The sequence below is a fragment of the Amblyraja radiata genome, chromosome 1, assembly GCF_010909765.2.
Source record: "Amblyraja radiata isolate CabotCenter1 chromosome 1, sAmbRad1.1.pri, whole genome shotgun sequence".
NCBI classification, from domain to species: Eukaryota; Metazoa; Chordata; class Chondrichthyes; order Rajiformes; family Rajidae; genus Amblyraja; species Amblyraja radiata.
In genome coordinates this window covers 1,221,642-1,248,770 of record NC_045956.1, presented here as the reverse complement: position 1 = coordinate 1,248,770, position 27,129 = coordinate 1,221,642, and the positions used below count along the sequence as shown (strand labels likewise).

Sequence of the window (27,129 nt, the reverse complement as noted above, 5' to 3'; positions counted from 1 at the left end):
GTGAACACTTGCACTTGGTCTGCTAATGCCCCTGTCCCACTTAGGAAACCTGAACGGAAACCTCTGGAGACTTTGCGCCCCACCCAAGGTTTCCGTGCGGTTCCCGGAGGTTTTTGTCAGTCTCCCTACCTGCTTCCACTACCTGCAACCTCCGGCAACCACCTGCAACCTCCAGGAACCGCACGGAAACCTTGGGTGGGGCGCAAAGTCTCCAGAGGTTTCCGTTCAGGTTTCCTAAGTGGGACAAGGGCATAAGGCCTGCTGGATCACCTCGTTGCTCACTATTTTAACTCTCCTTTCTATTCCCATACTGACCTTTCTGTCCTGAACATAGCCACATGCGAACTGGAGGAAAACCAATGGTATAAACATTTGCATTCTCTTATTTTAAATATCCCTTCTTTTCCCCCTCTCTCTTTCCTGTGTCCTCTTCCTCAGCCATCCCAGTGCGCACCATTTCTCCCAGTATCTTGCACATCCCTTCCCCACTGACCGCTTCTACTTGTATCACTCCCTCTGACTATACATTTCACTACTCTTTCTTTATTTGACACTCTTTGTCTCCTTTTCATCTGTAGCCTTTGTCACTTACTCCACCCATTTGACAATCAAACCTCCCTCATCTGTTTTAATCTATCACTTGCCAGGCGTTGTCATATCCCCATCTCTTTTCCAGCTCTCCTCCATACCACAATCAATTTGAAGGAGGGTTCTGACACAACTGCCTGTCCATTCCCTCCACAGACGCTGCCTGGCTTGCTGAATTCCTCCAGCACTGTGCTTTGCTCAAAATAACAATAGGATTGAGCAGAATCAGCACGGATTTATGGAAAGGAAATTGTATTTGACAAATCTCTTGGATTATTTTGAGATTGTAAATAGCAGAATAGATGTGGATGAACCAGTTGATGTAGTTAGTGTATTTGAAGTTTCAGAACAGCTTTGGTAAGGTGCTACCCAAATTTTATTAAACAAAATCAAAATGCATGGTTGTCAGAGTAATATACTGGTACAGGTTGAACACCGATTTCCTGGCAACTGATGGTCCGCCCACCCCTATAATCTGGACAAAATTACAATAGCTCTGTTGAAATTCCCTGAGCAGCCACAGTTGGCGTTGCACGTGGCAAGCGCTCTTTCCGTTTGTGTCCGTCTGTCGTGAAAGTCTGCTCTCAATCTTCTCACCTAATTGTTTAAAAGATTATACAGTAAACCCTCGTTTTAATGACCCCCATTATAACAGATGTCAGATATAGCGGACGGACCTGCTGACCCATCCCCGGCTCGCACCATCTCCCCAGCTGTTTAGAGTCCTGGCTTCCGACTGCAGCCCCAACTCGCAAGGTGCACCAGCGAGCCCTTCACCCACTGAAAGGACACAAAGTGCTGAAATAATTCAGTGGGTCAGGATATCTGGAAATCATGGATAGGTGACATCGGGACTAGGGGGTGGAAATCCCAGGGGGTACCAGGGGGGGAAACCTTCCCCCCCCCCCCCGTTTTGAGAGGTGGGGGACGATCTGCCGGCACCCGTCACTAATTACTGTCCATAGGGCCCACGGCTAAAGCCTCCGAAGCCTCGTGTGTGTGTGAGTGTGTGTCTGTGTGAGTGTGCGCATGCGCGCGCGGCCGCCAAGAAATTGTGTCTCCCCCGGTCCCCTCCATGTTTTGATAGCGATTTCCGTGCCTCATCGGGACCCTTCCTCAGACTGATTCAGTCGGCTGAGTTACTCCAGCACTTTGTCGTTTCACTTTTAAACTTGGCGCCAATGTCGCTGGTCTGCTAGTTTGGCCTGTTGCCTTTGGATACAGGAGCAGGTGAAAGACTAGGTATCTGTAATGAAATATATGCAGGATTCAAGGATTCGTATCAATGAATGGAGGAAGCACATGGTGATGAGCACAAATAATTATTTATTAAAGCAAACACAGGTAAAACACTGAAACTCCATCAACCACCAACAAAGAAACGATACAAAATAACTCTTATGCCCCTCTGGATATTCAAGTCTCCCGTCTGCACTGGCTGGCACCGGCACACACCACAGTGCAAGCTCTTCCTCTCTCTCGCTCTCTCTCTCTCTCTCTCTCGCTCTCTCTCTCTCTCTCTCTCTCTCTCTCTCTCTCTCTCTTTCCTTGGTGAAGCTCTTTTCTCTCCCCGAAGATGAGCTTCATTTCCTCATGATAAAATCATGTATTTATATAATAATGTTATCATTAAGAATAGCAGGTGATTATGTGTCAACCAGCTATTCTCCGTAGTACCATAATGGCATGAGTTTTGTGTCCTGTCAGACACCGAGCTAGCCTCGGATGTCTCTGGGAAAGCAAAGCTTATCTCAGTCACCTCGCAGGTGTCTTCATGATCTACAGGTCTCTGAATTAGCTCAAGCATTCTTCGAAAACATCTACTTGTTTTTTCTAAATCAGGTGGGAAATACGATGCTGCTAATTTAGCTGACAACTCCATTCCAGCTCAGTCTAGTTAACCCTTACATTACGGTATCCTACAAATTCCCCAAATCTCTCCTACCATCTGGAAGTCACAAATCAGGAATATGATATGAAACTCTTCGAGTACTCAATAATGAAACCATTCAGGATAAAGCAACCAACCCACTTGGTACTTCATCAACTACCACAAGCTTCTACTCCCTGCACTTTCAGTGCCTTGTGGCTGTAATGAGCATCATCCACAAAATGCACTCCCAACAACTTACCAAGGCATCCTTGATCGGATCTCCTAGAACTGCAACTTTTAGCCATCTGGGTGGTTATTACCACCTGAATGCGTTCCTTTAAGTCACACACTGTCCTGATGTGGAAATATTTTTTTGCCACTGTTGCTGGGTATGATTACTGGATTGAAACTCCCCACTAATGGCATTGGGGGAATACATTCATCAGATTGATTAATAATTCATGAAGGTTAGTGCTTTGCCACTTTCTTGGGCAACTAAAGATAGACAAGGGAATTCTAAATGATTTAGTTATCCCGGAAGTGAAGAAAGTACCCTTCATCCTGATCCTAAAGGGCCTGTCCCACGAGCATGCGACTGCATGTGACAAGCTCGACCAAACCGGAAGCGGGGTTCGCGCGGAGGTCGAGTGATCCCCGTACAGGGCCGGTCCCACCAGCATGCGACTGCATGCGGCGAGCGCGACCAAACCAGAAGTGAGAGCCGCGCGGAGGTTGAGTGAGTGACGTCAAGACGCTGCGTACGGCTTCAAGATGCTGTGTATGCCCGTCGACGCGGTGTGTACGGCCTCAATGCGGCTGTCAGTTTTCTGGAGCCCCACGTGATGTCGGGACCAGCTCCGCACAACTCCATACAGCTCCGGCGATTGAAGTGGGACCGGCCCCGCGAGGCTGTATGGCTCGAGCGACCACGTTAGGTCGCACTTGCCGCATGCAGTCGCATGCTCGTGGGACAGGCCCTTTAGTCTTCTGTTTCTAACCTACTCTAGCTATGGAAAAAATTATCTTTAGAATTCTATGGATCGGTGACTGTAGCTAACAGTTTGAAATGGTGTTCAATCATTCGAGTTGATTCACGTCTCTTAATCTTGCATACATGTTTCGACCTGAAAATGTAAGTCTTTCTGTTTTCACAGATGTTTCCGGATCTGAGCTGTATGGATTTAGCAAAATTAGATTGCAAGCTAATCAATCATTCTCAGTGTAGTGCCAGGCCTTTAGAGCAGGTATTATCATGTATTAACATGAATAAATGGTTGCTGTGAGATTAATTTACATTTGCAGTTCAACGATTAAAAATTTAATGGCCATGATTTTTGAATGGGGAGCCTTAGAGTTTGCAAAATGTTCCCATTGTTGCAAAGGTATATGGTACATATGGTAGAGAATTAGATGTTGTGCTGATTCACTTTTTTACCACAGCATGATCGATATTTTTATAAACTAATACACTGAGGTAATTATCGCAATTATTTTTGGTCTCAGTACAGTTTACAGAAAAGAGACAATTTGTAGACACCTTCTACACCAATAATATAAGCAACATTAATTACAGTCTCAAAAAGGTGCATCCTGTGCCCCATAAATAACATTATTTTTTGGTTAACATTATGCCTGATCTAATGTGGATTGGATTGTTGAGGTGCTCTGCTTATGTTTTTTTGTCCTAATTATTGCCTGTGTTAAATTTCTCAACAAATCCCAATTTGATCTTCAATTGATTGGTGGGCGCTTATTTTTGGGTCATATTCCCTGGGGATGTTGTTAGTGAGAGAAAATAGAGCTGCACACCAGTTCTAAATTCTTACTGAGTGAAAAAAGATATTAATGAGGCCTATGAGTATGAGCAGGCCATAACCATGACATTGTAAGTGTTTGCGCAGGGGGATTAATGAATGGGGACAGCATGGTTTTGAAATATATTTAGTGCATACACTGTGAAATGCTGAAAAGGCTTTAAATATGACTTTCTCAATGTCAAATCCACAATCTCTTATTTTTATACTCTTCCAATTACTGTAGAATGGCCGCCAAGCTTATGAAAAGGTGTTGCAAAGAAAAAGGGAATATTTCCTCAGATTGTGGTTTCCAACTCTTGTCTTTTAAAATGTACACACCCTTAAATTTGATTTTAGCAGACTTACTTTTTTTCTTTCTAGACTGGAGGCTTTAGTCATTCTTTGACATTTTTTTCTGTGCAACCTTGATCTTCTTGGTATGCTGCACTAATTGGCTATTTAACATTTCTCAAATTTAATTCAACATCTGTGAGTTTTTCAACGATGTTCATTAAAATAAATTTGGAGTTTGTTGTACTTGCATAGTTTGTGCTTAGCTCTTAAGATAGTTAGCAGATCATTTGGATTGCTGTATATTACAGCATTTTGTATTTTGGCATGACACCAGCATATAAGTCAGGCCTGGACACTAAGATTGCAGTGAAATAACAACATAGTCACCTTTTGAGTTATATTGACAGTTGGGAACAACAGTTCTAGTGTTTGCATACACAGTTGAAGGAGAAATGTTATATAACCCTTCTAATGCCAAATTAATATTATATAGAAGAGCGATACACTTTAGGTTTTGTAGTGGCTGTTTTGATGTATACGTGTGGAAATGGTTAGAAGATTTTTATAAATGTATTTGCCTTCTCACAAATTGGTATAGCTATATAGCTAAATAAAGTTATACAGTAAACCCACATTTAACGGACCTCTTTTTAACGGATTTCAGTTATAACGGATGGAGTTACCGACGGCTGCCCGCACCTTCCCTGGTTTGCGCCACCTCCCCCACCGCTCACAGCGCCATCCGGCCATGCTGCCCCTGGCTCAAGCCGCCTCCCCTGCCAGCTCGCAACGCTGGCAGCCGTCGTCACCCCGAACTTGTGCCGCTTCCCAGGCTACTCGCAGCACCCAGTGCCCCCGCTGTCTCCAGCTTGTGCCGCTTCCAGGCTGGGCCTTCTGCCACCACTGCCTGCCCACACAGCTTCCTTGGCCGCTTCCAAGCCGAATCTGCTGCTGACAATTCCCTGCACTCCTTCCTGCGGGCCGCGACCATTCACTCTGCCGATCTTCACCTCAGCAAGCCGGGGCCATCGACACACCTTGATTCCAGGCTCAGTTAGACCAGAAACATTAACTACCCATGTTTTCCAGAGATGCTGCCTGAGCTACTGAGTTATTCCAGCGCTTTGTATCTTTTTGTGTATTAACCAGCAACTGCAGTTGTTTGTTTCTACTAGTTATACAATGATAATACCTGATTTGCTTATAGTGGACAATCGGCAATAATGGACAACATTTCCCCTGCCCCCCCCCCCCCCTCTTCCAGATCAAAGAGGGAGTGAGTCAAAAGAAGCTCTAAATACCTATGTGCGCCTTGCTCCTGACGGATGAAACTGGGGAAACATTTAATGTTTCCGGCATTCAAAATATTTTAAAACTATTTTCAAAAACAAGAAGTTAAAAACATAAAATACTCAAAAGTACCAATGTTAATCTCAGTCCTCAGGAGCTGTTCACCTCCATTGAAATGAACAAAGAAGCACTTTCAGTGCCTCCACCAACTTGGCACAGGATCTTTATATGCATACCTTAGTTTAAGTGCTGGTGAATCTCTGCAATTTTACATATCCATGCTGACCTTCAGTGTTTAGTATCCAAGTGCGGTCATTTACCCAGCTTCAAATTACCGACAGCAACTGATGGGTTTTGGGCACGGATGGAAGTCCATAAACATTAAGTGACGAACAGTTGAGCCAATATTTTCCTATCAAATGCTGCTGGCTATTCTCTGATGTTATAAATATTGCCATCCAGTTTGATGAATGTTGAACAGGTTAGTGGAAGTTATTTAATAAAGAATTTTATTTATTTTTCAGCGTCGTCTTGGAGATGCTGCTAAAAAAGCCATTGGTAAACTTCAAATTAGAACAATCAAGAAAGGCGATAAGGTAATAACATCTGTGAAAATATTGGATTACATGGTACAGTGGCCACAGGGGCTCTGAGTCATGAGTGTTTAATTTTCATATGAACTGGGACCAGAACAGTGAAATTCATACTTGCTGCAGCTTTACAAGCAGATTTAATGCTGCAACACATAAAACAAAATGTACAATAAATTATCCATTATACTTGTCAAACTGGGCCATAATAGTGCAAGCCAAAGTAGGTAGTTCACCCACATACAAATCCTTAGCCGTTTGGTGCTGAGCTAGAGTTGTGTGGCTGTATGGTAACTCAAATGTCACTGTACCAATTGGTGCATGTGACAATAAATGTAAGTTGATTAAGGTTCTGGAGTGAATGTTTCGCCACTTGACGCTCCCAGCCCTTTCTAATATCTGTAAGTTAGATGTCTGTAATGTGATGACCTATCCCCAACTTAATTGGATGATCAGCCATGATCATATTGAATGGCGGTGCAGGCTCGAAGGGCCGAATGGCCTACTCCTGCACCTATTTTCTATGTTTCAATGTTAATTGGATGAATGTTATTTCAAGCTCGGTCAAGCAGGTCAGTCTGTTTGACACCAGTCCACAACACTAAATACTTATTTTTTGCATTGACTGCACCAAGTTGCTGATTGTGCCTTGCACAAGATGAATTTCAAAAAATTACAAATGCTTCTTCCACTTGCAACTCCAAAGCCCATGACCTCTCTGATCCACGAGAACAAAGATAGCAGATCTGTAAGGATTCCCCATTTAAAAATAACTCATTAACTTACACAGCATCTTGATTTGGAAATACATTGCAGATTCTTCTTTATTGGATCTATATCTCGAGACTCCTTATCTCACACCAGTGGCAAAGGTACCTCCATTCGATGAATGGTAACAATTTAAGTAGTAGATTCACACCACCTTTGATGTTAGTCGGGAATTGTCAGTATACGCCATTGTTATATATATTTTTAATTTCCTCAGCCTGTATTACATTCTAATTAAGCCAACTAAACATTCACTTCTATTTACTGGTATTATTTTATTTATTTTGGTACGGTACAGTGGAATCGCAGCTAGGTGCTTAATCTCTGAGATTCAACTTTGCTCATTACAAAACAATAATTTTCATTACATAGCACAATTTTAATGCTGCTGATTTTTTTCTTCTTCTCAGGAAACAGAGTCAGACTTCGATAATTGTGCTGTTTGCATTGAAGGCTATAAGCCAAATGACGTAGTGCGAATTTTACCATGCCGGTGAGTTGCCGGTGCATTCAGCTTTGTTTGTGGACTCTAGATACATCAGAGTTGGTACAGACTTTTGCAATTTGTGTCACCATAATGTGAACACAGAAACAGCTACAAAATGCAAGAAGTAATCAGGCTGGGAAACATGGCGAGTGGCTCACTATTTGACACCCCAAACCTCTTGAACCCTTTTCAACATCAATGAGGCACAAGTTAGGTGTGTGATAGAGAATACTCTCCACATATTTAGATGAGTGCAGCTTCAAATAACAATAGCTCTTCCCAAACCCATGAAGTTAATCACCAAAAAAAGGCTCTGACATGGGATCACCACCATCTCTGTGTTCCCATCTTCACTCTGAAAAATTATATTTTTCCTTTATCATTGCTGAGTTGACTCTGCAACATAAACTCTGCAACAGCATTGTGGAATTACCTTCGCAAAAGGGATTGCAGGAGTTCAGGAAGATGACTATATCACCTTAAGGGCATATAGAGATGGACGAAAATGTTGGCCTTGCCAATGATGCTCCCATACCAAAACATGAATGAATAAATCGGCTTGCAAGCTTTGCGGTTATCTTACCTTCCAACTGTCCATGTGGTGTAATATTATCTATTAACATTACAAATCAAAGCTGCTCTGAATTGTTTGTATACATTAATGAGGATTAAAAATGGCATCTTCAGAATTTATTACCACATTGCTGATTTCATTTTAGATAATTTCTCAGACTTCAAATGTCAAGACTGTTCATTGCAAATCTGTGGTGCCTAAATATTGTGACATCTGTATGGTAGAAGAGCACTGATACCATCTCACAAAATGTTAATTAGCTGATACTATCCAGATGTTTCTTCCCCCCTCTGTCCCCCCCCCCCCCCCCCCCCCCCCCCGCTCACCATCTGATGTGCAGTTTACTCCCTCCCAGCATGTGGGTGTGGATCCTGGATGAAATTAACATTGACAATACCTATTTGTTCCACTTCAATTAAAAATGGAAGGATGTTTTTCTGCTGTTTTAGGTTTTTTTCCAGATACTTGGGTTACTTGGTGATGCATACTTCAGCGATGTCTGTTATGCTTTCCTGAGCCAGAGTTATTGGATCTGGAATCTCTCCACAAATTCACATGGAGGTTTAGATGGATCTTTAATAAAAGACTCATTTGCTTTGACCATACAATTTTGCATTGTACAAATTAAAAAGAAAATATTAGAAATTTATGATTCATTAAAAGGAAATTTGAAAAACCAGGCGTATGAATTTCCAATAACATGCAGCTGTGATGGGAAATCAAGCCAGTAACATTACACCTGGGGAATCAGCAATGTTTTAATATATTTGTCACATTTTGGCAATGGTCCACACAAATATTCACCCTGTTATGTGCAGCTTTGCCAAACTTTTCACAGAATTATGCTTTGTTTAATAAGCAGATTTTGTTCAAGAGAAGTATGAATGGATTGAAGAAATGTTACTAAATGTATTGCAAATGTATAACTGAACTTTTCATGTGAAATGTAAAACATTAAGTTTTCACTTGGGAATTATCAATGCTTTATTCATGCCTTCTTGAAATCCAAATCTAGACTATATGGGTTCCTTGAGAATGTCCTTACTTTCTGTAAAACAATGTAACGGAAAGTTTCTTGTGTACTGTTGTAGGCATCTTTTCCATAGGACATGTGTGGATCCATGGCTGCTAGATCACCGCACCTGTCCAATGTGCAAAATGAACATTCTGAAAGCACTTGGAATTCCGGTAATATTGCTCATTAAATTACTGATGTTGCATAAATCTGGATTTTCTCCTTGGTTTGCTTAATGAAATATACATTAAGTGTTTGACATTAGTCTTCAATTCAATTCAATTCAACTTTATTGTAATTGCACAGATACAAGTATGGGTACAACGAAATGCAGTTTAGCATCAGTCCGTAGTAATAGTGCAATATAGAAATAAAAAATACAGAATAAGCAAACAATGTGGACGGAGAGACTGGAGAAATCTATCGGCGGGACTCCGAGTTCAGCAATGTGATAGTGTTGTTGTAGAAGCTGTTCCTCATCCTACTAGTACGAGACTTGAGGCTCCTGTACCGCCTCCCTGATGGGAGGAGGGCAAACAGTCCATGGTTAGGGTGGGAGGGGTCTTTGATGATCTTCCCGGCCCGTCTCAGACAACGTTTTCGGTGGAGGGCATCCATGACAGGGAGCCTTCTAATATAATTAATATTTCCATTTTAATAGCGATTGCAAGATGACAAGTTGTTGGAGGCAGTGACCTACAGGTATTAGTTTGATGTTCAGGTTGTGTTTAAAGTTGAAAATATTGTCTATTTTTAACAACTTGAAAATGATATCTATTGTGCACGATAGGGTTTTAAATTCACAAAGATTTGATTCAAGCAGTACATTATTTGCTTTTTTCATCTGATTTCAATCGTCAGGGCATTGTATAAAATTTCACGTTATATTACAGCTGTATAAAATTTTAGTTAGACAACATTTGGAATGTTGTGTGCAATTCTGGTCTCCACATTTACAGGAAGAATGTGATCGTGCATAGGAGATTCACCAGGATGGTGCTTGGATTGGAAAGTATTAGCTACAAGGAGCGATTGGACGGTTTGTTTTTCCCTGAAGTGATTTTTTTTTCTCTGGAGCATTTGAGGCTGAGGGGCAACCTGATAATATATGATTATGAGAGGGTAGACAAAAATGCTGGAGAAACTCAGTGGGTGCAGCAGCATCTATGGAGCGAAGGAAATAGACAAAACCCTTCTTCAGACTGATTATGAGAGGCACAGATCGGAAAATTAGTGCCTTTTTCCCCAAGGTGGAAATGGCTTGGAGGGTGTTAGAGGGTATAAGTTTAAGTTGAGAATGGAAAAGTTTAAGTGGCATGAATGAGACAATTTTTTTTTACACAAAGTGCTAGGAAATAGATATGATAGCAACATTTGATAGGTACGTGAACAAGCAGATAAGATGGAGCGACATAGACAAAAAGGATTAGTTTAAATTGGCATCATGGTTGACACAGACATTGTGCCAAAAGGCCTGTTTCTGTACTGTATGGTTTGATGTTCTACCGTTATTGTTGTAAATGCTGACAGAATTTCTAAGCTGGTACATATTTTTTACTCTTTCGGATCTTTCTAGGCTACTGTGAAAATATCCTCCCAGAATGATTGCATTATCCATGGTACATGCTCCTCTAACTTATTTATGCTCCGATGAGTCAGCACAGACACAGGGAGGCTGAAATGCCTCCCTCTATGTCGTATGGAAATACAGAATGGTAGGCAAACTAACAGATGTTGTTATAATTTGCAAGTGGAATTAAATGCAAAAGTAGGGTGGTTATACTTCAGTTGTATAGGTCATTGATGAGATCATCTAGAGAGTATCTGGAGAATTGTATATGGTATTGCCTTTCTAATTTGAGGAGGAATGTAAATGCATTTGAAGCAATTCGGTTTACTAGATGAATACCTGGAATGTGCAATTTTTCTTGTAGGGATAGGCTGAACTGCCAAGGCATGTGTCCAGTGGAATCCAGACAAATTGGGGATGATTGAGGTACATAAGATCCTGGGGGTCTAGGTAGGGTGGAGAGAGAATATTTCACCTTGTGGGAGAATCTCAAACAAAGGATCAATATTTAAAAATAAAGGGTCACCCATTTAAGGCAGAGATGAGGCAATAATTTTTAACAAGAGAGAGTTAGATTTAGCTTTCAAGAGAGAGTTAGATTTAGCTCTTAGGGCTAATGGAATCAAGGCATATGGGGAAAAAAGCTGGAACGGGGTACTGATTTTGGATGATCAGCCATGATCATATTGAATGGCGGTGCTGGCTTGAAGGGCCGAATGGCCTACTCCTGCACCTGTTTTCTATGTTTCTCACGGGATTGTGAATTTTTGGTCCTTTTCAAAGGGGACAGTAACAAGCAGAACCTTGAAATATTTTTATGGCAGAGGTCGACAGGGTCTTAATAAGAGAGTCAAAAGTTTAAAAAATATGGTTAAGGTGGGAGTCCAATCAGATCAGCCATTATTTTATTGAATGGAATAGGAGAGTTGAGGGATCAAATGGCCTATTCCTACTAATTTTATATGTTCACATGCAGTGCAGTAGTGCTTACTAATATCTTTATCTCAACCTTGTATTTATATCTTGATTAATGCACATCCTTTTTGCCTCTTTTATAAATGCCAAATGTTTTTGAACATTTAGCAACCAATCTTAACAATGCTGCAATCATGCCTCCTTGATTAAACTAATTTTCCTTATTTGTCCATTTTGATTGGAATGCTTGTTAGGATTACTTTCTGCATTAATTTATAGTACAGGTATTGTTAAATTTAACATTTTATAAATTTACTTAGATATGACTTTGATCACATACAGTATTATATATGCTGTGAAACTAGTGAATGATGTCACTGTTGTGAATTGATGTTGTGTGTAGAGTTTGTTATTGACATGGCCTCAACTCCAGGAGCAGGTCTAATGCAGGTCTTGCCCAAGTCCCTAGCCTGCACTGGCCCGAGTTTCTTGAATCAGGTAGAGCAATGATGCCTTCATTTAAGCCATCTTGTAGTTAAATCTCTCAGCTAGGATTCCGTGACTCTGTGATCCGTAACATAATTTGGGCGGCACGGTGATCAGTGGTGGAGTTGCTGCCTCACAGCGCCAGTGACCCAGGTTCGATCCTGACTATGGGTGCTTGTCTGTAAGGAGTTTGTACGTTCTCCCCGTGACCTGCGTGGGTTTTCCCCGGGAGCTCTGGTTTCCTCCCACACTCCAAAGACGTACAGGTTTATTGGTTAATGGACTTGGTAAAATTGTAAAAACAATTGTCCCTAGTGTGTGTAGAATAGTGTTAATGTGTGGGGATCGCTGGTCGGCGTGGACTCGGTGGGCTGAAGGGCCTGTTTCCGTGCTGTATCTCTAAACAAAACTAAACAAAACTAAACTAGTGCCTGGTCCAGTCAATGGTAGATTTGTCCTTCAATGGCAAGAAATAGTTATTATTGAGGTATTAATGGCTCACCCAATATTTGACATTGATTTGCAAAGTTTTTACTTAATTAGTAACAAATGTTGTGGATGCATTTAACCTCGTCAGAAGATTCTATAAACTATTATGCTATGGTAATCCTTTGCTCCTTCATGATCTTGCAACCATTTGGTATAAGTTCATGCACAAAGGAATTTCTCACTCTCTTTCTCTTTTATAGTCTTGTTGCTTTTACTCAAATTGATACTTAATCATTGTCTTGATGCGCAAGTTGATAAAATGGGAAGATTAGGGCAGTTGAAAGTTAATACATAGAAATATAAAGTAGTGTTTTTTTTGTGAAAAAAATGAAGTGAGCCAACAGGAACAAAGCCGTATAGTTTTTTAAATGGATCCAGAAGCAAGGAGACTTGGTACATACAAATCATTCAGTGAATTCTTGAGTTGAAACCAATCTCAAAATTCCAACAAATGAAGGTGTCTAATCTGCAACTTGTTCAAAAGTAATATGTATCCTTAGATTTGTGTGAAGATGTCGAGTGAAAAGCAAGGAAGCTCTGATAAACCATAGTAAATTACTATTTGTTTCCACTTGAAGTATTCCCACCTTCAATAAGATGATTCTTGCTTTGGAGAGGGTCACAAAGATGGCACTATTCACAGTGTAGCATTGGTAAATATTGCCCTTTAGAGTTAACCTGCATTTTTTTCCAAATCTCAATAATAAATCTGAACCAACAATAAATTATGTCATGGTCGAGAAGTGGCGGCGGAAGTGGCGGCGCTGGGAACGGCTGCGGCTCGCCTGCAGTCCGTTAGTCATTACTTTTTTGTGTTGTTTTTTTTTCGTTTTGTGTAGTTACGTTTTTGGTTTTTAAGTTGTGTTTATGTGGGGGTGGGGGTGGGGGGTTGAAACGGGGCTTGCTGTCTCTCCCTTCGGGGGAATACGACTTTTTGTCGTATCCCCCTTCTCTGCCTCCATCTGTGCTGTGGCCTAATGGCGGAGCTGGCGACCTCGAGGCTCCGGAGGCAGAGCCTGTCAGGACTCACCCTGGGCTCGCTCCCGTGAGGGCGGCCTGAAGAGGGGCTGAGACTCTCTCGTGAGGGGCTGTGACGCTCCCGTCGGAGCAGCCCAGCCCGAGGGTGGAACGGCGCTCCCGTCGGAGTGGCCCAGCCCGAGGTGGAATGGCACTCCCGTCGGAGTGGCCCAGCCCGAGGTGGAACGGCACTCCCGTCGGAGTGGCCCAGCTCAAGGGAGGAACGGCACTCCCGTCGGAGTGGCCCAGCTCGAGGGAGGAGCAGCACTCACGTGAGGGCGATCCGGCTCGGGGCTGGAACGGTGCTCCGGTGGCTGGGATGGCGTTCTGGCGGCGGCAACCTGAGTCCTGGGTTCAGCCGCGGGCCAGCGGCTGCGTCCGCTGGACTGGAGGGCGGCAGCTTCGACCACCCCGGGCCGCGGTGTTTGAGCCGGCCCGTTCGCGGGGTTCGGTGAGCCGCGAGACTGTTTGTGCCATCGCCCGGTGGGGAATCGCCTCAGCGCAGAGGGAGAAGAGGAGGGAAGAGACAGTAACCCTAAGATTTTTGCCTCCATCACAGTGAGGAGGTGCTTGGAGGATACACTGTGGTGGATGTTAATTTGTGTTTATTGTTGTTTATTATTGTATGATTGTATGTATGACTGCAGGCACGAAATTTCGTTCAGACCGTAAGTTCTGAATGACAATAAAGGTATTCAATTCAATTCAATTCATGCCATGGTCGAGGAGTATCGACAATGTGTTCAGACTGAAGAAGCTGTGGTTCTCCTTTGTATCGAAGGTTAAGGGACGATTCAATATTATGAAGCAAGGATTCAGTAGAGTCGAATAGGAACATTTGTTTCCACTGACAGAAAGGCTAATAACAGAGAACTTAGATGTAAAAATAATTGGCAAAAAATGTGAAAGAAACAAAAACGTTTTTAAATATAGAAAATTATTACAATTTGGAATGTGATCACTGAAATCATAATAATATAATAATTATTTGTAGAGTCCATAATAACTCTAAATATGATTTGGATTTATACTTGAAAATATGTGATTTTTTTTCAAAGCTGCAGGAAAAGATCATTTTTAGATTGAAAGTGCCAAGACAGACCTGTTTTGTAAGATTCAGTAATTATTTTCCCAGGTTTTGACATCTGTGGGATTTATTGCATGCACTGAGAACAATCTAACATTCAAGGAGCCTGATGTTTATGAGAAATTGTGTGCACAAAATAAACCAAAATGCTAATTTGTAAAGCTTTAACTATTCAGTTTTTATGTCAACCTAGTAAAATTCATGCTAGGCCTCACAGCGCCAGACACGCGTTTTTGATCGATCTCGGGTGCTGTCTGTATGGAGTTGCATGTTTTCCCTGTGAAAACGTGTGTTTCCTCTGGGTGCTCTGGTTTTCTCCCACATACCAATGATGTGCAGGTTTATAAGTTGCTTGGCCTCTATAAATGGCCCCAGGTGTGTAAGGAGTTGATGTAAAAGTGGAGCAACATAGAGGTAGTGTGACATGACAGGCATGGCCTCGTGGGCCATAGGACCTGTTTCAATGCTGTATCTCTCAATCGATCAATTGTGTAAAATAGAAAGTGAGTTCAAGATGTTTTGGATTATATAATACCGATGATCATGCTTGTAATATTTTAATCACAGATTATTGACCTGGCAATTTGTTGTTATGATTTTAGCTAGTTTTGCACCATTTTGTATGTTGAACTATGCAAAAGCTTTCCATTTTTGTCTTTATTTTCTTTAGTTCTGAATTGAATTGAATTGAATTGAATTGAATACCTTTATTGTCATTCAGACCTTAACCGAATTGCTTCAAATGCATTTACATTCCTCCTTAAATAAGAAAGGCAATACCATATACAATTCTCCAGATAATCTGTGTGTTGATTGAAATCTAATCATGGCACAAGCTAAAATTCTCCTCTGACCAAATATCAGAATTCGGACTGAATTATTGAATGGAATGTATTTGAAAGTTGTAACAATTTAGGTGTTGAAGCCAACCATGTGTGAATATTCCAAAATATGTCTTCTGTAAGCAAAGTAAATAGTTTGAATTGTTCTGTAAGTACATGTGATTATTTCCAGAAGCCCAAATCATGTGGAGCCCAGGATATACATTCAGCTTTGTTGCTTTACAACGTTATATATTATAAGACAAGCAATAACTTAATATTTTGGGAGTATCTTGAGCAGAAATTTGCACTTATTATAAATTGCTAAATTCTAAAGAGAAGTTCAGTGCATAACCTTAGAATACAAAAACTATGTTTAACAAATGTATTTTTTCAGATATGGTACATTACTCCACCTTCTCAACTGGTAGTAAATTTAGAGTTTGATATTTGATGTAAATGCTAACATCATACTCACTGATGATCAGTGGGGATTATTTCAGACATTTATTAAATCTTGGGTCAAATATGGATAAAAGTTGCATTCCAGAGCAGAGTTGAGAGTGGATGTCAGGATATGATTTAAAATAAGGTTTCTTCAAGGCGACCTAGTAAAATTGAAGTTGTTGGGAATCAGCAAAATATCTCATTGCTCCTGTCATATTTTGCAAAAAAAATGGTTGGTGTTTCTGAAGGCCTGCTATTTCGGTCAATATTCCGGCAATATCCTATTCCCTTCCATATTTAATTTGTACATCATTGATTTTACCTTTGATGTGGGGATATTTTCTGATGATTTCACAGCATTCAGTTTTGTTTGTAATATTTTGGATGACAACGCAGTTTGTAGCAATGCAGCACTGAGACTTGCTCTGTTAATTAATAAATAAAATTCTCAGCGCTCAAGTGCTTAGTAATTACCATCTCCAAATAGAGTGACTTTAATGATCTGCACCTAATATTCAATGATATTAATGATCATATGCTTATTTATTAGGATTTTGGATGTCACCTTTGAGCATAAACGGAATAGGACCAGTCATCTAATTAGTGGTTCTACAGCACCATGGTTGAGGCTAGGTATTCTGCATATGCAGCTCATTTACTAACTGTGCTGCCCTTTCCACTTTGACAATATGCAGGCCATGAATGCAATATTTGTCACAAACCTGAATTGTACAACTCTTAACAACACTAAAGTAGTTCAACTCCATTCAGAACAAATGCCCTCTATCTGATTATCGTTCCAAACACTAATTCCTCTTTGTGGTTGCAATTTGTTCCATGTATAAAATGCTCTTTAGTAAGTACACAACTGCTTCTTCAACAGCATCTCCCAAACCCACTCCCTACATCATAAGGACTGTCAAAGGCAGCTTCCTTTCCAATTCGTTCACCATCCTAGCTTGGAAATATTTCTGTTTTTCATATTTCTGTGGTCTATATCTTGGAACTCTCTAACCAATAACTGGACTTCCTCGTGACATCCCCGTGGCAGGAGATTTCCAGGACGATAGCGTGTGTCTCGAGCAGCACATTGTGCGTGCATTATCAGTCTTCATCTTAAAGCAGCCCCTTTAAAGATGGCATCCTACCTTGCCCTCTGAGTAGCTGCACCTGATTATCACCTGGTACAGGTTTTGCAACTTCACAATCCTCAATATCCAGAGTGCCAGTTGTGGCTGAAAGTCCTCGATCGAGTGACGTGCCATTTCAAATCACCCTTGCCATTTCATTATCAATACCCACTATCTGACCAGTGAGAGTTCTTGGTGTTCTGTTGGAGGCAATACAGTAGAATAAGGTGATGGAAAAGTAAAGCATGTATGCTTACCCCATCTGCAGATTGTATAACAGAATAGATCATGGGAAGAGGGAGATGGTGTGATTTGAGAAGAAGAATTGAGTATGAGCATACTGTGGTGCGAATGATCAATGGTTTAAAGTTTAATCGGAAAACTAAAAAGGCAGAATATTCTTAAATGGTGAGAGAATGGGACACATTGGTATTCAGAAGGAACAGGGATCTTCTCCATATAGATCATCAAAGCCAATCATACTGTACATAAGGAAAAGATATGGGCGGCAGAGTGGTACAGCTAGTGAAGCCTCAGTCTCACAGCTCCAGTGGCTTGGGTTGAAACCTCTGGTGCTATCTGTGTGGAGCTAGTACTTTCTCCCTGTGACCACTTGACTTTCTTTCTGTTGGTGTATTGGCTCCTGTCATTTACACCTAATGCATAGATGAGTGTAGAATTTGCGGTGGTGGAAGGGAGGGGGGATAAGAAGCACAGTTGATGGAAATTTGTGGAAAATAAAATAAAATTAATGTAGGATTAGTGTAAAAATGGGTTTGATTGGTGCAGGACCTATTTCCTTGCAATATCTCTCAATTACCGATAAAACCTTTGCACACTTGACAAAGGTAAAGCATTAAAGATTCATTGGGCAAAATTCTACACTAAGGAAAATTGTCCAAGAAATTATGACTTTATTGGCTTGAAGAAGCATGAGGTAACCTCATTGAAGCATATACATTTTTAAAATAACTTGACTGAAGCAGGGAACATGTTGATTTTGTTGGGGATTTTGGATCTATAGGTTAACCATTTAGAATTAACTGAAGGAGAAATGTGTTTATTTAAATGGTTATAAATCTTTTGAATGTTTATATCACAGCTGTGAATGCTCAATCATTGAGAATGTTCAAGACAGCAATTGATAGATGACTTTAACCTGCTTTGCTTTATATTTATCGAACCTGTGATTTCTTTTATATCTTTAGCTTCTGGCCATTCTAACTTCAGTTGAAATATTAAAATTATGATGTGAAATCGCAGTAAGTTACATGCATAACTTTTTATTTTCATGTACCAGGTAATGAAAAAACCTATTGTTTGGTTTGTAACTTGTGTCCTTTTTCTAGCCAAATGCAGATTGTGCAGACGATGTAACAACTGATTTTGAAGGATCCATAGGAGGGCCACCAACTAATCAGATTACAGGCGCAAGTGACGTGACAGTAAATGAGAGTTCGGTGGGGTTTGAGCCTCCTGCTCGAAATGTTGGACTTTCACAGACAATTCAAGACAATGAAGCTCTTCAGCAAGTTGATGAGATTAATGTTACTGCTAGCAACAGTAAGTTGCCTTTTTACTTGTAAATAGGAAAGCACTACGGTGATTTTTACCTCCATAAATTAAGAAAAAATATAATGATGTTAAAATATATTTTTGCTTCCTACAATTTAGATGACTGTCAAATGCTGATACAGAGAGAGATGTGAAAGTCCTGGTGCATGAAACATAGAAAATAGTGCATATGAATGTCAGTGGCAACACCAGTGTTCATTGCACAGCACTAATTGCTATTGAATGATGAGGCAGTTAAAACTCATTGGTGGGTCTGGTCAGTGGATAAGGATAGCAGATTTCCTTCCCTGAATGGTATTAATGAGCCAAGATGAGGAAGAATTTCATTAGCCAGAGGGTGGTGAATTTTAAATTCATTGCCACAACTGCTGTGGAGGCCAAGTCAATGGGTATTTCTAAAATGGCGATTAATAGATTTTTGATTAGTAAGGATGTCAAGGTTACGGGGATAATGGAAGAGAATGGGATTGAGAGGGAAAAATAGATCAGTCATAATAGAATGGCGGAGTAGAGTCAATGGGCTGAATGGCTAAATTCTGCTCGTGTCTTATGATCTTAAGTTCAATATAGATTTGTTATACAAGCTTTGTGCTTACAATTACTGATATTAGCTGATTGCATCCTGGGTTCATGTTAAATTATTTTCATGGGCATAATTAAACTGCTTTGTGTATGAAATAAGTGTTGCCATCATTCATCTTGCCGTCGTTGTGGATCATTTACAATATTTAAAGGCAGCTTTCACTTAAAGGAAGTCGATTAGAATTTGTCCAGTTGTGGAGTAGTTCCAAGCACAACTGTGGCTCTTGATAGTTAAGGCTAGTTACAGATAGGACTGATCCACCAGATAGTAGGAGAACATCTTGTGAAGCTGCATAAGAGCAAAGGGACCCATGGGAGCATGGCTCCAATGCACTGACTGAAGCAAGTATTCTAAAATTGAATTGAATACCTTTATTGTCATTCAGACCTTACGGTCTGAATGAAATTTCGTGCCTGCAGTCATACATACAATCATACAATAATAAACAACAATAAACACAAATTAACATCCACCACAGTGTATCCTCCAAGCACCTCCTCACTGTGGTGGAGGCAAAAATCTTAGGGTTACTGTCTCTTCCCTCCTCTTCTCCCTCTGCGCTGAGGCGATTCCCCACCGGGCGATGGCACAACAGTCCCGCGGCTCACCGAACCCCACAAACAGGCCGGTTCAAACACCGCGCCCGGGGGTGGTCGAAGCTGCCGCCCTCCAGTCCAACACACGCAGCCGCTGGCCCGCGGCTGAACCCCGGACTCAGGTCACCGCCGCCAGAACGCCGTCCCAGCCACCGGAGCACCGTTCCAGCCCCGAGCCGGATCGCCCTCACGTGAGTACCGTTCTCCCTTGGGCTGGGCCACTCCGACGGGAGCGCCGTTCTCCCTTGTGCTGGGCCACTCCGACGGGCCACAGCCCCTCACTGGAGAGTCTCTCAGCCCCTCGCCAGGCCGCTCTCACGAGAGCGCAGTTCCAGCCCCGGGCTGGGCCACCCTCACGGGAGCGAGCTCAGGGCGAGTCCTGTCAGCTGCCTCCAGAGTCCCGAGGTCGCCAGCTCCGCCATTAGGCCTCAGCGTAGACGGAGGCAGAGAAGGGGGGTACGACAAAAAGGTCGTATTCCCTCGAAGGGAGAGACAGCAAGCCCCGTTTGTGACTTAACAGTACTTAACTCATACCACCTCTACCCAACCATGCACTTCCTCAGGTCCTACCCTTCTTAACACTAATTATCAGTGAACATAAAGTAAGTAGTTGGGCAGAGGGATGAGACAGTCGAGCCATCCAAAAGGAGAGCCAATAACTTGGTTCTCCACAATACCTCCAGGGCAGGATGCTTTCAAAAACTAATGCCATCATGTCACTGAGCACTGGGCTGATTGCCAGCAGACTTGCATTCTATGACGTAAGGTATGGAACATCCCAAGAGTTTAGTGTGCATCATTCAGCACATTAACGAAGGAGCAATCATCCATCGGCTGGTCTATTTTGTGAACAGTTTAATAAATGAACCCTCGGTTGGTCGGCTATCTATTTCACTATGCACTGTGTATTTGGTCTGGAGATAGCTTCAGCGTACCAAATCCCATGCAAGGTGAAAGTAGTGCAGGTAAAGCCCTTTGCTCTCACCCTAAACTGAGAAATTGCAGTGTCCCAGGAGAACACTTGAGATATGCCCTTGGGATCGTGGTCCTTGCTAGCTTCCGATCTTGAATGGTTGTTCAAGGTTATACATTTGATCATATAATGATCTTTTAAAAATAAAGACTTTTTAATAAAGCTTTCATTTAAAATAGTGTTTTTATTATGGGCTGGTTATGAGAGAAAGAATTTAAAAAGTAGGATTGTTCACATCTGTGCCATTCAGTGATTTTCTATCTTCTAATCAATAGCTTGGTATCAGATGTTTTGTTGGGTACAAGATCATTGGGAATCACGTTAACACTGGCACCAGAGTCAATCAGAAACTTGATGGCTTCTGGGCCGACCTGCATCTCAGCGAATAGGCCTGAAGAGGAATTGTTTCCAGCTGCATTGATCTCAATGCAACTCACAGACTCTGTGTCGGAAATGGACGTTGTGTCAGATGTCTCTACGACCTTGTGCAGACCCCGTTTCTGCATGCTCTCCTTCCTCTGCTTGCAGCAGCAGGCGAAGTGGTTTTGTGTCCGCATCTGTTCCAGTCCTTCCCATACACTGGGCATTCCTCCTTCCTATGCTTGTGTGTCCTTGGACAGAACTTGCACTTGAATGGTCCCTAATTCTTCTACTGCGAAGGAAAATCAACCAACTTTTCCCTCGGTTGGAATCGTTCCACCTTGTGTATTGTCGGCTCTTCGCCAATGTCCTGCATTCTTGCCACTGTTACCTCCAAGGATCTACATATGTCCACAGTCCTCTGCAGTGTCAGATTCCTCTTCTGAAGGAGTGTCTTCCTAGTTGACCCGTCTGCAATACCAATGATGATGCGATCTCGAATGAGGCTTCCTCTCAGGCAATCGCAGAAGTTGCATGTTTTAGCAAGCTCCCTCAGCTCTGCAACTTTCCCCTGATTTCTGGTCTCGTTTATTGAAAAATGAATCTTTCATAGGTTTCATTCGTCTCCTATGCTGGTAGACATCTTATCGATGATGACTTTCACATCTGTCTCGTCTGCTACCGTCTCGAACGTCAGGGTATTGAAGATACGCACGCCCTCTGGTCCAACAGAATGCAGGAATACTGCTTTTTGATACTGTTTCTCCTTCTTATCCAGTTCTCTTATCACTGCATAATTTTCATATATTTGTTTAAACATTTTCCACTCTTCCACCCAGTTCTCTTTAAGCATTAGATTGGGTGGTGGAGCCACGTCGAAAGATGGACTGGTCTGCGCCATTTTGAATTATCAGCGTATTCCCTCGCTCTTAATAGCTTATCTTTAAGCAGTCTCCCACAGCACGTCCTTTTAAACTTCGATTCCCACAGCACTAATATACACGCAGCGTCATATATTTGTGTGTTCACTGACCTGCATTAACTCATGCATGCAGCTAATCCGGTCACTGAGCGTTGAAACACTGATTCCTGAAAACTTTTCAAAGCATTTTTGCTAATCATCATAGTGTCTATTTGATTCACAAATCTTCACTTTCTCAGCTGCCACCATGTTTTGATATATGTCTACTTACAAAATAAGTAAACTAGCACATAATATACAGAGAAAGATGGCTGCACACGCACTCATATTGGGATCAAAAACAGGAATGATTTATTTCCAAGTCAAAGGTCACTGGCTGATTTTCTGAGCATGTGCGAGAATGAGTACAGTTCATACGCATACATTACATGGATATTGTCACACATTGTGCAACGTACGATTTACAAATTGTGAGTATATCCCAACAACCAGAGGCAGTCATTGTTTCTACAGAGGTATGTCAATTATGAACGCAGTTGTTCCCTGGTGTTTGAAGCTACAATTCAGTCCCTGATGTCAAAACAATAATGCCTGCAGTTTACAATTATCGTTTTTTATGGAATACTGTGAATATTTTAGTCTTTTTGCAAAGTAGTATTGAAAGTGGATCTTTGTGGTTAATTGTAGCCAAATTTCAAAGAATTATGGAAACAATGAGAGCTTGTGCAATTTACCCTGAAGTGATAATCATGTGATGCTTTATAGGCAAAATGAATGCTTGTGCCTCTCTCTTGTCTGTACGTTTTTATGATCATTAACCATTTAGTTGTTAAATGTTTGCCATTTTCTTTTTAACATAAAAGGACATTCAACCCATCAAATTAATGCTTGCTACTGAATGAATGTGGGTGTGGGAGAGTTTGTGCTAGGGATCAGGGAGACCAGGTTGGACTACTTTTCTGTGGGGACTTGGGAGATTCTATAATGCTGAAAGCCAAAAGTTGTTAGGATTATCCCTACAAGAATATGAGCACAGTCTCTGAATGCACAGTATGCACTTTGCGGATATCTGCAATGAAGATAAATCCCTCTGCCTGTTGCTGTAAACCAAAGAAAAAGGAGTTGAAGTCACCTTGAGTATGGAATGTGAGTGACCTTCCTACTGCAGTAACAAAGAGTAAGTCTGAGATCTGGCTGAGATCAGCAACAGTAGTTTGAGATGATCCTATGACACTGACCTCCATAGACAAATCATATATCTGGTTGTATTTACGGTTGGAGGAGGTCTCAATATCATCACAGACAATGAATGAAGAAACAGAATAATAGGTGCATGAGTAGGCCATTCGGCCCTTCGAGCCAGCACCGCCATTCAATATGATCATGGCCGATCATCTAAAATCAGTACCCCCTTCCTGCTTTTTCTCCATATCCACTGATTCCTTTAGCCCTAAGAGTTAAATCTAACTCTCGCTTGAAAAATCTGGGATACTTTATCTCGTGCTTCTCAGAGCCTGGGGATTCCCATGTAGCATTGGGGAGATTGCAATGGAATCTTTCCCTCTGTCTGTTTGCTATCCTCGACAAAGACTTGTATTAGAGCATCATGTGTTATTTGTTTTGGTGTCTGGTGTTGGGCATGTGAACAGTGTACGACCTAATTTCTTGGGAAGTTAGATGGGGAAAAAATATTGAAATTGATTCATTTATTCTTCCAGTGAATTTGAAGGATTTTGCAGAAATGGGATTGGTGGTATCTTTACAGTGCCTTAGTTTGCCACATGCCTATATGATGGACATGCATTTATCATGCAAATCCTTCATTTGTCTCTACTATTTTGCAGATGAAACCAACTCATTCTGTAATTAAGATGAATCGTTGAGATAAGAATGGAAATGCACCCTTTCACACACTGGGTCCATATCAACCATGAAACACCCACATTGTTATCCAATGCTAATCTAATTTTCTTCTCCCCACATTTCCCTCAACTCCCCACAGATTATATCACTCATGTATGCACTTGGGGTCATTTACCTCTTCAACCTACTTGCCTTTGTGGTGTGGGAGGGAACAGGAATATTGTGGAGAAACCCAACCAGTCGTAGAGACAATATGAAAACTCCACAGAGCCAGTACTGGATGTCAGGATTGAAGCTGGTTGCTGGAGCTGTGAGGTAGCAGCTCCACTAGCTTCACAACGTTGACTTGGTGATGGTTTGGAATCGTATTTGATAAAATCATGTACACCATGTAACTTTTATCTCTTGAATGGATTTTTATTTCCTTATACGAGTTACGGTTTATTAATTTGATTCCTAGGAATGCTGGGGCCAGTCATCTAATGAGAATTTTGTAATTGCTATTTCACGTTGCTCGCCATCTCTTACACTTTTTTTGGTTAAGAAGGTGTGGTGTGTGAGACTATATATTAATGGAATATAGGTAGGACATGTCTCTTCACTAACCAAGGGTGAGAAATGATTCATAATGGAGAAATGATTTGGTTAATGGGATTCTTGGCACTTTAATTCAATTGACGATTTCCAATCTGCAAAAATCATCAATTGGTTTAATAAGCACAGACTTTTCAATTATACTTTTATTCAAGACTGGAAAGATAAAGTTTTATTTCAAATTAAAGTATAAAAGAAGATTCCAAATCATTCAGATGAAAAATGTAGTAATTTGTAACTGAAAGCTTCTGTTTAATTTTATTCCAGTTATAAGATGTTGATTAAACGCACACTTTTTCTTTCTTTTCTCTTCCCTGAAGATGATGAAGGACCAATTGTGAGTAGTGATTCAGACACCTCACTGATTCTGGCTGTTGAAGTTGGACTTTCTGACATAGAACTCTCTACTGAACATGACTGTGAGGAAGTGAAATCCTGAGAAGCATTTAATGATGTGGTTCTGGCAAGCCCACAGATTGACTGCAACAAATATCCAGTACATTCAAACAAGAATGATTGTGAGAGCAATAGCGACAATCGTTTATTTCTCCTTAGACACTGTATAGCATTTGATGTCTTCACAAAGAACCTGCAAGCTTATCACTTGCCTTATTCCTACATTTACAAGCTGGTAACATGGTTCAGTGGCTGAGCTAAGAAGAAATAACAGTTGTGTTTTTTTTTATTTTGTATTTTCAATGATGGTCAACAATTTATCTGTGTTTTACATTTTATTTTTGTGACTGACTCCTGCTTTTCCAGAGTTTGATCCTATGAGGATTAAGGGTTCCTGAAATCACTGCCTCAACACTAAAACATTCAGTCGGTGCTTTTTAAGTTGTGAACTGAATTTTAAACTTGATTCCAAGTTCTGCAGTCTTGTGAATGACTAGCTTTTTTGGTGGGCAACATTAAGTAAAGTTTTTTTTTGCGCAATGTTTATGGGGAAAAAAAGCAGCTTTGTAGATGCAGAAAAAAAGAAATTCATTTGCCATTTCTTAATGTGTTTTTGGCCATTAAAAGCTAATAATATTGTACAGAGATGTTGTCCATAAGCAATATGTTCTGCTGGAGATTGAGACGGGATGAATGTTCTACTAAGAGCCCACTTGCTTTTTATGAATTCATAGTAGATTGGGATTTGTGAATATTTTTGTGCCTGGTTGACACTTGACAGTCCCCACAAGTCTGTGACATTATGGCCATTAACAAAGTAGCTGAGTAAATGGCCAAATAGGTTAGACCACCAGCTTTGTACCCAGAATGGCTTTTAAGAGTTAGAAATCAAAATTAATTTTAGTGTTACAACATACTTTACACCTACTGACCTCTGCCAAAAACGAATTTACAGAATATATTGCTGTACTTCAAAATAATTTCTAGTATTTCAAGTACTTTGAATTTGTTGCTTATCATCTATCGTAATAATAGGTTTTTGTACATTGAAAACAAGTGAAAATGTATTAAAATTACAGATCGTTATACTGTCTGAATAAATGACTTTTCAAGTCATGCAATTCTAAAGCATCCTTTTTGCATATGGATATTTCCTTTGCAGAAAAGAACCCAGTACTATAAAGCATATTGATTGTACAAGTTTAAAGGTTTTGCCCACAAGGAGAGAAAATTCTCACAAAGGACGGAGGTGGTATTTTTTTTTCAAACTACTGCTTTTGTTCCATGTGTAGATTATTCACCATGTAGACTTTAATATATCACGCAAGAAATATATAATTGTAATACTTCAGAGCAAATTAAAAACCCTGTGCGTTCCAGTGGCCCCCATATAGTTATCATATATAGTTATATACCCCCATATAGTTATGAGAGGAATAGATCAGGTAGATGTACAGATTCTCTTGCCCAAAGTAGGGGAATCGAGGACCAGAGGATAGGTTCAAGGTGAAGGGGAAAAGATTTAATAGGAATTTGAGGGGTAACTTTTTCACACAAAGGGTTGTGGGTGTAAGGAACAAGTTGCCAGAGGAGGTAGTTGAGGCTGGGACTATCCCAACGTTTAAGAAACAGTTAGACAGGTACATGGATAGGACAAGTTTGGAGGGATATGGACCAAACGCAGGTAGGTGGGACTAGTGTAGCTGGGACATGTTGGCTGGTGTGGGCAAGTTGGGCCAAAGGGCCTGTTTCCACACTGTATCACTCTATGACTCTGACTCAATATAGTCTGCATAGGTTGTAATCACTCTAGTGATCAATCTTTTGACTTGGATCAGTATAAATATAGGCAAAGTCAATGATGTACTAAGTTGAAGACATTAAAACTTTTAGAGATGTTATTTAATGCAGAAGATTATTTCTTCGAGTATAGAATTTGAATGAATAAAGAGGACATACGAGCAGAGCAGATGAAGAACCTGCTGCTCCCTAGTTTGAACTTGAATAATTAAAAAAATGTGAATGTGTAA

General features: G+C 41.0%; 1 protein-coding gene across 2 annotated transcripts in view; it reads left to right on the top strand.

Moving 5' to 3' along the window:
- rnf150 (ring finger protein 150) overlaps nt 1-26,223 on the top strand; it is a 63,091-nt gene extending 36,868 nt beyond the window's left edge. Inside the window, exons 3-7 of one of the 2 annotated variants that reach the window (XM_033050263.1) lie at nt 6,366-6,437; nt 7,610-7,692; nt 9,352-9,448; nt 18,587-18,800; nt 25,024-26,223. In XM_033050263.1, coding sequence (XP_032906154.1) covers nt 6,366-6,437; nt 7,610-7,692; nt 9,352-9,448; nt 18,587-18,800; nt 25,024-25,142 — 585 coding nt within the window. In that variant the 3' untranslated portion in view covers nt 25,143-26,223. Of the gene's footprint in view, nt 1-6,365; nt 6,438-7,609; nt 7,693-9,351; nt 9,449-10,851; nt 11,384-18,586; nt 18,801-25,023 lie in introns of those variants that run through there. The other variant, XM_033050349.1, reaches the window with a different exon arrangement.
- The last annotated feature ends 906 nt before the right edge of the window (nt 26,224-27,129 follow it).